The sequence below is a fragment of the Calypte anna genome, chromosome 10, assembly GCF_003957555.1.
Source record: "Calypte anna isolate BGI_N300 chromosome 10, bCalAnn1_v1.p, whole genome shotgun sequence".
Lineage (NCBI taxonomy): Eukaryota > Metazoa > Chordata > Aves > Apodiformes > Trochilidae > Calypte > Calypte anna.
In genome coordinates, this window is record NC_044256.1 from 17,823,459 (window position 1) to 17,836,168 (window position 12,710).

The window sequence follows — 12,710 nt, forward strand, 5'->3', positions numbered from 1 at the left end:
TGATGTTTTCCATTTGTGAGAAAGTCAAGAAAGCACACCTCCAATTTTCACTGTGAAGTCTTCTGCCACCATGCAGTTTCTTGCAGCAAGATCTCTGTGAACAAATTTGTTGGCATTGAGGTATGCCATCCCATCAGCAATCTCTCCTGCCATCTGAATCATCTTCTTCAGAGTTGGAGGTGCCTGGCCTGGATTAGTCTGGACAAGATCAAGAAGATAAAACAGGTAAGGAGAAAACAAAGTCATGATTTCTGCAGACTGTAACATACTTTTAAAAAAAAAATAAAAATCACAATTCAGCCTGACAGAAGGGAGAGAAAGGCTAATTGCCTGCTGCTTTCTGTTCAAGTTGAGTCTACCTGAGGAAAACCACTCATGACTCACCTCTGTGTCTGGCCTCAATGATCTCAGGTAACTTTTGAGGTCCCCACGTGTCATCAGCTCCATGATCACCAGCGTAGGCTGGCCCTGAGAAACAACACCAAGCAGGCGAACCTGGAAGAGGAAAAACAAACACTCAGCTACAAGTACAGCTCACTGAACTGTAGTAATCACTTATTCCTCTTGATATGTAGCCCCAACCACCTGTGAACCCATGGGAAAGGTTGAAAAGTATATTTGGTTCCACTCTGACTCCTGTTTCACATTATTATCATAAGGCTGCATAGAGTTGGAGTCAAAATCCCACCTTTTTGCTTCAGTCAGTGAAGATGTGCCCTGAACACCCTCATGCCAATAAACCCCAGGGCTGTACGTACCACAGCCTTGTTACATTCAGTTTCATGACCTACCACATGGTGACAATTGAACTCCTTCATCACTGAAGCCTCGTTTAAGAACTCGATCCTCTCCCGCATGCTTGCAGATTCATTGACAGTCTTGATGGCCACTCGGGTCTCTGGCTCATCCTTCACCACTCCCTTGGCTATTCCCTCATAAACCATTCCAAAGGAGCCTTGTCCAAGCTCCCGGCACATGGTGATCTTCTCACGGGGCACCTCCCATTCATCTGGAACATAGACTGGGGAGAGAAACAACCAGCCATGATGTTCCCCTTCTACAAGTGGTGCCACCACTCACTGCTTTATGGCACCAACTGCCCAAGCAGTTTCACAGTAAAAACCCCCAGAAAAAATGCTGAGACCTTGCACAATGTATGCAAATAATCCACAGACTTTCCCATACAGAGATAGGCAGATGCTTGGCTTACAAATAGATCTTACAGAAATGTGTAGGGGGATGAGAAGTGGCCTTGCTATGTTCTTGATGCCATGGGATAGAGATTAGGAACCTCAAAGCACAAAACCAGGGTGGGAAGAGGCTTGAATCAATACTTTAGTCTTGAGCTTTTCTTGGAATCTTAGGGTTTCTAATTCTTCCAGACAGCATCAAACATACTCGATCATCTGTATCAGTTTAGCATCTCCTGTATTCTCTATTAACAGATTGATTTTGTGGCTAGAGGGAAACAGACTCTCTGATCTAGAAGGCTCTTTGCATGAAACCATTCTGATCACTTGCACACACACTGTTGCACAAGTAAAGGCAGAACCTGCTCCTGCTGCTAGGTCTTTGATCTGAGCCAGAAGAGAGATCTCAGAAAGTGACTGCCTCAGGCAAGTCGACATCTGAGCAGTCACTGATGCTGCTGCCTATCAGTCACCAAAAGAGGGGACAGTTGTGTCACATGCTCTGGATGGGTGAAATGACAGGATGCAAAAATAGAGGATTATAGCATGAGCACTGACAGACCTTTAACCCTAATGGTGCCACTACAAAAAAATGACAGTAAAATAGCCCTCTGCCACTCTGGCTCAACCCATGAGCCTCCTGGGGGCTTTTGGAAACACAGTGAGATGCCTACTGCAGCAGCAACAAACTAAACATTAAACAGAACTTATGCCTCGAGGAGACTGGGCTGATGTGATTTCCTCCTGCACGTTAAGAGAATCCCATAACCTGTACAGTATGGGTACACACTCATTACTGACAACCACACCTCTGTGTGTATAAATCAATTATCCAGCAATAGATTCATGTACCCAGTTGATTCTTGTATTTTCTTACTTTTTAAAGCGATTCTTTCAGCCAGAAAGCTGAATTTCTTTGAATTAATTATCTAGGAATATGAATTAATTATCTAGCAATAAATTATAGGAAACCTGGTTGCTCTTTATATTGTTATTTTTTTAAAGCAATTTGTCTAGCCAGAAAGCTGAATTTTTCCAAGGTTCTCCATTCCCCAGCAGTGCCAGCACACAGGTTTTCTGGAGAAGCAGAGATTGTTCAGCTCCTGCTGCTGCCCAGGGACAATTGATGTAAGAACTGACACAAAGTTCAGCTACACCATTAGCAGGCACAAGAAAACAATATATAGCAAGCAAAACAAAACAAACAAAAAAAAGCAGGCTGTTCTTGGAATGGCACTTTTGTTTTTAAAACCAGGAGATAGAAGTTCCTAAACATCTGAGCACTAACCACACTGAAAGGTGTAAGAAATTAAACATGCCCCCCAAAACCTCACACCTGACCTCAGAACTACAATGATTTTACTCTGTTAGCATAGCACTCAACACAGACATAGCAGGGCTGGGATCTCATCACTGCCACATCCCAATGTCTCTAAATACTGTCATTGCCTAATATATACAGCAGTCACAAGTCAGATCAGTTTGAAACTAGATTGAAAAATATGTTTTTCCAGCTAGAGAAACACTCCAGATATTGAGAAAAACAAAAATTGATTCTATTTATGTTATATATGATATAATGTAGTATAAATTATATATAGAATATATAATATTATATATCTGTGCTAATTTTAACACAGTATTTCTGCTAGTGATATGTCTGGGAGCCCATAACATTGCTTTCTCTAACTGTGAAAAGTTGTAGAGTTTTATTAGGATGGGAAGTGAGGTGACAATATTGGTTTTCCTAAGTGTTACTATGTTCCAGGTGACAAGTACATGGAAAGAAACAGAGGGTTTGTTCCAATAGGTCAGAATAAAGCTTAAAAGGGCAAACATGAGAGATGATGAATTCATTAATCCTTCCTTCATTTCAATGAAAACATCACCGGGTGAATAGATGATAATCTGAAACTAATGCATCCAAATTTGATTCAGCTAAATAAACCATAGGGAAAGGTTGAAAACCTGCCCAGTTTGACTAGGCAGCTGACATCTCCAATTATCAATGACTGATTGCATTGTAATGCTAATAAAACAAAGGCAGAAGATGGTTTTACAACTTTCCTTTTAGAGTTTCATACCTTTCAAACTCAGGCACAAACAGAATACATGAAAATAAAAGCATCACAAGTGTGAGGTCTCACTTACCATCTGAAGCACTGAAGTACTCAGGGTTCACAGAAGCATAAAGTACTCCATTGCCCAGTCTGTCACTGTTCCTGTTGAAATAATTTTTTTCTCTTTTAAAATCTTTAAACCTAAGTAAACATCTGACCACCTTTTCTACAGCATTCCCACCAATTGCTCAACCACAGAATATTATTTACTGCGTGCAGAGAGCTTCTCAGACAAAGTGGACAAACCAAGTTCTTATTCTACTTCCCATAATCAATGGGAAAACAGCCCAGAATAGCTTTCCCAGGAAACCTGATGTCTTCTTTAAACCAAATCAGCACCAGGAAAATGTAAACACAAGGTACTTTTAGGTGCTGGGCAAACCTCCTTTAAGAAAGGCAGCTGTATGTTGATATACCCAGGAGACCTGTGGCTGAGAACATACTGTAACATCATCTGCTCTGCTGTGGGAGAGAAGTGATCTAAGCAAAGGACAGGATTGTTTTTAATGGGGAATTCCATTAGACTATTTTATAAATGTTTCTGGTTTAAAAACACCCACCCACCCCAATATTACTTATTTTCAAAGCAAGACATATTTATTAAACACTATGAGAGCTGCAAGAGGCAGGCTGCAGAACTAAAATTATCAGACCTCAGAAAATCAAAGACAAAACATTCTTGTGGGATAGAATAAGTTTAAAGAAAGATGAATTTTCAGCTAAAAGAGCCCAAAGGAAGGCCAAGAAGGTAGCACTGAACTTCACTGCATATAAAGCCCTTTCTGGAGTGCTTGAGGAGAACTGGTGCCACTGTTTGCACACCAATGAATTAGAGCTGGAAATAATGTTCAATAAGTGTAATTTATCTAAGTGTAATAAAAAGCATTCATATCTAGGAAGTTAAAAGGTTGAGCATTAAGTTCTTATTATGTATTGCAATAAAATAAAATAATCAAATCACTAATTACAAAAAAGAAATCAATAGAACAGTACCCTAGGCTGCTCTGTCCAGGATGTAACTTTGTAAGTGGATATAAAGACTTCAAAAAACCTCTAGAGTTTGCAAGGAATCAAATTAACCTAAATTGAATTAAGTTCCCATGATTTATATTGACCCATATTTCAGTCAATGCTTCTGAGTATATAGATTCAGTGTCTGCCATCACTGTCCCAGGGGATATGCTCCCAATAACCCTTCCTCTTCCCTCTTACACATGACACTGAAATAAAGAGCTTCTTCATATCTCAAGCAGCAGCCACATGCTTACTGGTAACTCTAAACCTCCTCCTTTAGACACCAACAAGACAAAATCTACTTTAGCTTCTTGAGTTCTCTGAGTGCCATTTCCCTTTTTAATTTCTAACTTGCTCTACAGGCACAGATTTGGAAATTAACATTCCCTTTCTGCAGTTTTAACCACAAGCACATACAACTCACCTCTTTTTGTTAAAGACATACAGCATTATCAGCAATCCCCCAATGATGAGAAGGAAAGCAATAGGGAGCACAATTATCAAGTGCAGGAAGTTTCCATAGTTTGCTGCTGCAAACAACAAGAAAACAATTGTATCATGGTTCCTATAAAATCTCCATTAACAAAGAAACATTCAAACCCCACTCAATGAATTTCCATACAGGGAAAGAAATCAAAGTACTCATTTTCCTGTCTGGTGTGGAAAAATGTACTCAGAAACACTCCCTGACTGCAGATGGGTGAAACAAGAAAACAGACAGTGAAAAGCATCAATTTTGTATACAGCAGTTTCTGTCTGCAGGTTGGTTTCACAAGTTATGCTTAGGAACTTGCATTCCTCCAAGAACAAGTAACTGTTCTCTTGCATATTAACCTCTTTTCCACCTTTTGTTCACCTTGCAAGAACTTATATTCAGAATGTGCACTTCATTTCCAGTAAAAAGGAATAAAAGGTGGAGTTTTCTGTTGATACATCTGCTCTACAACTAAATACAGAACTTTGAGAGGTTCTCTGTGGACACTATAGTGGTGTTCCAAAATATAAAATACTCCCATTGCCAGGAGTCATCATCCTTTCACCAGAATGTTTATATTTATCAAATAAATGTCACCTGGAAGGGGTCATATGAAAAAAATTGTGATGTTTTTAAAAAACTGCTAGCCAAAAAGCTAAACAACTTGTTTCTTGTCTCATTTTGCAATTTGGATCAGGTTTGGCTTATTGCCACAGGTTTTGTACAACCCCCTCCATATTGTTATAGCTACCAGTACATTCCCACCAGAGCTGTTCATCACAGGAAGCTGCATGGTGTGTTCTACACACCCACCACCTGGTTGCATCTCTCATATATACAGAATGCATAAAAGAAAAGGACCATGCCTCAGATAGACCTGGTTGTCAACACTTGCAAAAAAATCAAACAAAAAAAAGGGACAGAGAAGAGTTCTCAAAGAAGTATCAGCACATAAGAGGAATATTTAGACTAGAGGCAAGAGAACTGGGCCAGTTACATACACAAACTTCAGGAATTATTAAAAAGACAACATTCCCCCAGTGTGACACAGCCAACAAACATTCATCTTACATTTGGGTTGCACATAAAAAGAGATTGGCTCAGTCCATGACCCATTTCCAGCTAACGAAGTGGCCTGAACTCTAGCAGAGTAGTTTCCAGGGTTCAGATGAGTTAGTTTAGCTCCTCCAAGCTTCTTGTATTCTTGTCTGGAAACACATTCCCGCTTCTCCTAAAAGAAAAAAAAAAAGCAGTTTACAGCTGTTAATACAGAAAACAATTGAGAAACCAATATGGCTGCAGGGTAAGCTGATTTTTATAACTAAAAGCCCCATCTCAGTTTTTCTTTGAACACCTTAAGGAGATGGGTGGAATACAAAGTCAAAGGAAACAAAACAAAGGAATGGCATGCTGACTGGTGCTGGGGGTTTGAAATGATAACTTCCATCCTTTGGTCTGCAGCACAGCACACAAGAATGGTAAGAAAGATCCCATCCTGTGTACAGCTTCAAGTTACAAGCAGTAACAGGGAGATGTCCAGTCCTCACCTCTCCATGCTGCCCATATTTGATTTCATACATGAGTATCAGCCCGTTTGGATTTGCAGGCTCTAGCCACTTCAGGTATACAGTATTTTCTTCTTTTGCTTCCCATGCTACCGTTCCTGGAATGTTATCTGCTCCCTCTGGAAAACATTTACAAGTGATGTGAGAAGAACACCTGTTACTGACACAGGAACTTTGGCAACAATTGAGGAAAACCAAAAGTTCATGCTGTTCTATAGGTATCAAAGCATTGCAGAAAGTGCTATTGAAAGACCCAGAGAACAAAACACGTTGGCCAGGGGCCTGCTGGAGTGATTAGCAGAGTCTGAACTGCTAATTGCCAGAAAATACACAGCTCTTCCAGGTGTGGGCTCTGTAGTGGGCACTGTGCTCAGTCTGTGTGCCTCAGAACCTGTACATCAGCAGTTGGTTCTTCCTTCCAAACTTCCCACTCCTACCAAATAGCTGTCACCAGCAACCTGGCTGCAAGTGGCTGTAAATACCTAAGATCTCCCCCACTGACATCCCTTTCCTAAAATATCCACTCCGAGGTAACCTGCAGTTTAAAATGCAGTCTCATCAGCAATTCAGGAACTGCTTTATCTCTACTGCATTCTTGATAATTTTGTGTCTTATTCAAAACATAACAAGAATATGAAGACTGTTTCAGTCAAGGAAATAAAGGCCATGTTTTCAAAAAACATAGTTGACAGACTTCAGAATTGTTTAGCCTGATTTTCAGAGCCAGGCACTAAAAATCTGGGGACACTTATTTCCTTTTCCTTAATCTCACAGATTTCCCTTTTTCCTTGAAATAAGCAATACTTCTCCTTCTTTACTGACACAGCTGGATCTAGATTACGATAGTCTTTCCTTCCAGAAACAAAACAAAATTGCTACCATTCTGCATCAAATATTCCCAGACATCTGCTGGAGTCAGAAGCCCTTTGCTGGATGCATATGATCTTACACTAAAATCATCTCTATTCTTCTCAGAAGAAGTAAAATCTGTAAAAGTCCCAAACATGAGCACAGCATTCAATGCTTCCTATTTGAAGTACTCCAGATGCTGGTGATTCTGCACAAAACACCACAGTCTTCCTTCTGTTTCTAGGCTCGACAAATGCATGGTCATTCTGTGACAGAAGAAACATTTGGCATAGATTCTCACCAGCAAAACTCTTAACATCTGTGAACTGTTCAAAGTGAACACAGCAGAAACTCAATGTTAGCAGAGAAACGCTCCCCCGTCTGCATTCACCATACAGAGAACTGAAGACCTTTTAATCCACCATGTCTGTGGGTCTCACCTATGTTGCTGGGAAACAGATTGTCCCATAATTATCTCAGTAGTCAATGCACACACTTCCACCTTTCTCCAGATCACAGGACAGACTCTATACCTGTCACTCCATACACGAGGTGAGTCAATGACATGAAACTACTAAGTTTGATGCAGTTGCAACTGATTTTCTTGCATCTATTTTTTATTACTAACACTCCAATGTTTCTTAACTGCTTTATTTGTCCTCTCTGAGACAGAGCTCTGCCCAGAAAATCAAGCAAAGCTTTATACTTGTGAGAGCATACCTGAAGGCATGGTTCTTGCAAAGACAAAGTTGGAAGCGCTGCAACCCAGCGTGTCAGCTTCGTGGTTGCAGCTGTGAATATCAATGCGGTAAAGAGTAAAAGGCTGGAGATGGGAGATCACAGTTCTCTCCTTGCCATCCACTTTGGTCTCAAAGAATGGGTATTCCACCTCATTCTCCTCCGTGTCAGAACTGTTGGTGAAGTGATCTGTCCCAGTGATGTTCCTGTTCCGATTGGTGACGGTGGCGTTTGCGATTCGGAAGAGATCTCTCCGCTTCCGATCAGGTCTGTGGAGCAAGCAGACACAGACAAGGTTCCTTTAGAGAAACACCACCTCTCTTCCAGCTCTGTGCAAAAAAAATCTGAGTAGAATACATAACTCTGCTAACAAAAGAGCAAAATGAAGGGAACTACAAAACAAGACAAAAGCTTTCTCTTAATCTGAGCCTGCAGCGTGTCAGCTCATCCTATTACTCTCTCTCTTGGTCAGAAACCAACAAAATTGAAGCTCACATCACACCCCAAGATAAATGTGCAAACTTCTGACCCCAGACAATAAAATGAATAGCAAAAAGGGCTTCACTGTTATTCAAAAAGCAACCTAGATTTGTATTTAATGACAGTAATGTTGACACTTCAAATAAAAATCAGATGTTTAAGGCTGAAAAGGTTGGGGAATAAGCTGTTTTGAAGTTTGCTGGATTAGCAAAGCTAACTCTCAATAGGCTTTTCTTTTCAGTTCCAATGAAATCACAGAACTTTGAATGTATTGTACTGACAAAAGAAACCTTGGAAGGTAGCTGAAAACCATCAATATTAACCACCACTAATGTGTGGTAATTTGTGTCCCTCCTTCCCTCACCCAATCAAAGGCTCTGCAAAGGAATCTTCCTGGATGAGAAAACACAGCACTAATATTGCCTACAGCAAAGGGTTCCCCAAGCAACTTTGCTTTGCCTTACAGGCATCTGGGTGAAATTTATGGAGAGTTAAAAACTTGATGATTTACAGCAACACTACTACTCTCTCAAGTCTAAGAAACTGTTGTAGTGGACAAGCCTGAGGATCAGTACAAGCATCAAGATGAAAACACTCATAAGCATTTGGATGGTATTGGCTAATCAGCACAGGATTGCTACACATGGGACTTGTCACTTGGTTTTGTGTCAGAGCCAAGGCTGTTTTTTGCACAGGAGCACAAACTCCAGCAGGCAAGCTGGCTTTTCCAGCTCCTGCTCTCCTGGTCTCCAAAGCGTGCATGGCTGCTCACACCTGGAAAGCAAGGCAGCAGGAGAGTTAAATAATAATCTGAAAAAAACCCCCCAATTTCAACTGATCAGCACAAGGGTTATCAAGGACAAAAGTGAAGTCTAACACATTTCCATCAGAGAGGGAGTTAGAAACCAGACAGATAAAGGCCTCCATCAAACACAACAGGAAGAGAGATGACTCAGCAGGAGAAGTTAATTTGCTGTCAAATATACTGAGTTGGTACACCCAGCTACTGAACAGCATGCTGGAGAGAGAGCCAGAAACAGGCTGACTTGGTTTTGAAATCTCCTGGCAGAAGTTGGATTAATTTTTTTTATTTTAGGAGCCCACTACAACATCTTCCAAAATCCTTTTATTATGTCCTGAGTAGCTGTTTTGACATTCTCTCCCAGATGCCACGTAAACCACAGCCCAGAGATAAATGAAGACAAGGGAAAAAACTTCCTAAGTTATGAAGGAATTGTTTTAAGCAATATATAAGCAAATGTCAGAATTTATCAGTTGGGTATGGGGGGATTTCATAGGAGATTTGAGCACCTGTGCCTCCTCTGCACTCATATTTATGGAAGTTCCTAAAGCTACTGACCTTGCTTAGGATGAATACTCATTTACTGCTTCAATTCAGTGGAAAGACCAAACTTTGGAATTGCTAAAACCACATGGGATGCCCAGCACTGAAATTAAGAACTTTAGGACAGATTTTGTGACCAAAGCATTGAAAAGAGAAAGTTCATTTTCCACCATTCACAAAAGTGCCAGTGCATGATCCCAAAAGACAAGACTTGGTCTATTGCTGTTTTTATGGGATGCACAAAGTTTCAACTCTCTGGTGGTATTTGGACTAAAAGTACAGTACTACTTTGCCTCTGGGGAAAAACAAAGACGGAACAACACAAAATTCCTGGTGAAAACTACAGTCAGATCAGGAAGAGAAAAAGACCTGCAGGATAACCACAAGGGAAACATCATTAAAACATCAAGGGATCTGACACCACTGCTTTGCTGTCATGCAGCATCCCTGCTTTGGTAAAAGGCACAAATATAGTGAAAAAACAAGCATCAAGGAAAGAAAGAAAGTCTATAGATAAAAGGTGAAATCTATTCTGCTAAACAAGAGGAAGAGAAAATGCAAGAAAAAAACTAGAAAACATCACTATAAAAATTGAAACAAATTTAAGAAGTGGAAAAAAGGTTATTTAACATAAAAGCAAACTGTTTCATACCTTAATTCAATTTTAATGTTACTTGTCAGAGACCTTCCACTACACACAGAGCCCATCTCATTCTGCTCACTAGAGAATCAAAAAACTTGAGGTGTCATGTGGCTGTCAGTATCACTTCAAGACTAACCCCAGTCCTAACATGTGAAATCTACCTCACCCCTGCAGTCATCAACATGGGGTCATCCAGAAGTTGCACACAAGATTAGATCAACAGGCCTTTTTTAACAACCTTAAAACTACCCAGCCAAATATTTTCACGCTGCATTATATGCTGCATCTCTTTCATAATAACCTGGAGACAGGCAGAGCACTGGAAATATATAGTACTATTGAGGCTTGCATTAACACATAAATTAACTTCTCCCTTGGGAAAGAGGAAAAAAAAACAACAGACATCAGCAAGTAATGAGCTGCTTAGAGTTGTCCCATGCAGACGTCTCACTAGCTCATAATCTTTAATTTCCCTGACACACAGTCTCTTTAAAGTTGCTTAGCTATGCAGCTATTCCTGAGCATTGTACCTTATCTGCCCTTGCTGTTACAAAATACACCCTTATGACAGTAAGTGAGGGCAAAAGGGAGATGGTCAAGCTTCCAGGAAATTCTTTGTGAACTGGTCAGTTAATTTGCTACTGCCTGAGTTCAAGGTTCTATCAGTTTCCTTTGGGAGGGGGGGAATGCAAGAAAATCTGGGATAAAGCATTTAAATTATAAAGCTTTGGTGAAAAAAAAAAGACTTTGTAACAGACTTTCAAGAAGTTTAGACCTGACACCATGTGCCTTTGAAAACTCTTTGCTGTACTATTTCATAAAGCCCCAAATTATATCACATTTACAAGATTTTGCATGGCTCAGGAATTACACCTTGGACAGTCATGGTGGCTTCTACTTTTCTGTACCTCTTCTTTGCTGCTGGGTCACAGTGTAGGGAAACTCTGCAGAAGTGCAACCATAAATGCTAGAAGTGTCTCAAACACAACTCAGATGCAATACTGAGCATTTCCAAAAAGCAGCAGGATTTAGTTCCTCGTTTTTAAGTCAGACCTAAGATGCTCTGCACACTTCACAGTCCCAATGCTAAACAAGTCAATCCAACACATCCTTAAATAAAGGTCCCAAAATCACAATGGAGTTTTAACAAGCATCAAAGCCACATTTTCAAGTTCTGAAGCACAGAACTTAACCATAATCTTCACCTGCCAGGGACAATGAGGTAACATGCACGACTGAAATCTGATTGCTTGTAAACTGTAATGTAACAGCTATGCACTGTGTGCTAGGTTCCAGGATCCAATTACCAAGCATAAGAACAGCTTACATGAAGGATAAATTGGAAACTCAAGGATCAAAATCACCAGTTAATTCAATAGTATCTGCTCTATGTTGCAGAGTAAAATCATTATTATCCCGTTTAATGTGTAAGCAATAGGTTTTATCATGGAAGAGTGGGCATATTTAATACTTGTCTGCAGCACAGACCCAGGTAACCTGTATGTGCCTTTTGCAATTAGTGCAGTGAGCAAGTAAGACCACTTTCAACTCTTTGAGGTGAGTATGCCCTCAATTTCAAAAGCAAAGAAAGCTTCATATTAGGAACACAAGCACTTAACTGGCTGTTTAGAGAAAGATTACATCTGAAACCCTTTGTCTGCCACACATCGTTCATCTCCAAAATGCTTACAGACAAAGATCTCCTCAAGTGACTCTTGACTCTGAAAAAAACCCATCACTAAAGTCCTTGAACCATACAGGTAAGAACTCTTACTATCAGCTAAAATTGAGCGAAAGAGATGAAAATTAGTGATTAAGAGAAACTGCAAAGCAAGGCTGTGGATTGCCTCTCAAAAGGAAAGGCAATGTTCATCTGTTTCAGGTGTTATCTACATACGTTTCCACATCCAGGAAGCCTGAGCTCTAGGAAATGTAAAAAAAAAATTAATAGAAAGTGCCCAAATTAAAAGAAAGTGCCCAAAATCCATTACCTGGGGACAAAGATGGAGTTGTGAAGGAAGTTCTCAAAGACTTTCCGATACTCTGCTTCCTCCTTCTCAGCTTGCTTTTCTGCCTCTGTCTTGGGACAAGCACAACAAGGTCCTTTTTCACCCCCACAGCCCTCTGGCTTGGTGGGTTCAGTAGTTTCTTCTGTATCAATGGTCCCATCAGCGTATCTTCGAATTGGGACTTTATCTTAAAAGAAAAGAACAGAGGCTGCCTGTTTATTTTCATCCTGTATTATGAATACAGCAACAATCTGTGTTTACACATTCCCTTCTACTTGCTGT

The 12,710-nt window shown here is 40.3% G+C and overlaps 1 protein-coding gene across 2 annotated transcripts in view; it reads right to left on the reverse strand.

Annotated features, from left to right (window-relative positions):
- The window catches only part of IGF1R (insulin like growth factor 1 receptor), a 178,993-nt gene that overhangs the window by 19,991 nt on the left and 146,292 nt on the right, over nucleotides 1–12,710 (reverse strand). The window contains exons 10-18 of one of the 2 annotated variants that reach the window (XM_030457406.1): nucleotides 12,411–12,615; nucleotides 7,934–8,220; nucleotides 6,347–6,483; nucleotides 5,871–6,030; nucleotides 4,749–4,851; nucleotides 3,342–3,412; nucleotides 792–1,021; nucleotides 385–495; nucleotides 39–198 (exon numbers count right to left, since the gene is read on the reverse strand). In XM_030457406.1, the coding sequence (XP_030313266.1) occupies nucleotides 39–198; nucleotides 385–495; nucleotides 792–1,021; nucleotides 3,342–3,412; nucleotides 4,749–4,851; nucleotides 5,871–6,030; nucleotides 6,347–6,483; nucleotides 7,934–8,220; nucleotides 12,411–12,615 (1,464 nt within the window). Of the gene's footprint in view, nucleotides 1–38; nucleotides 199–384; nucleotides 496–791; nucleotides 1,022–3,341; nucleotides 3,413–4,748; nucleotides 4,855–5,870; nucleotides 6,031–6,346; nucleotides 6,484–7,933; nucleotides 8,221–12,410; nucleotides 12,616–12,710 lie in introns of both variants that reach the window. The other variant, XM_030457405.1, reaches the window with a different exon arrangement.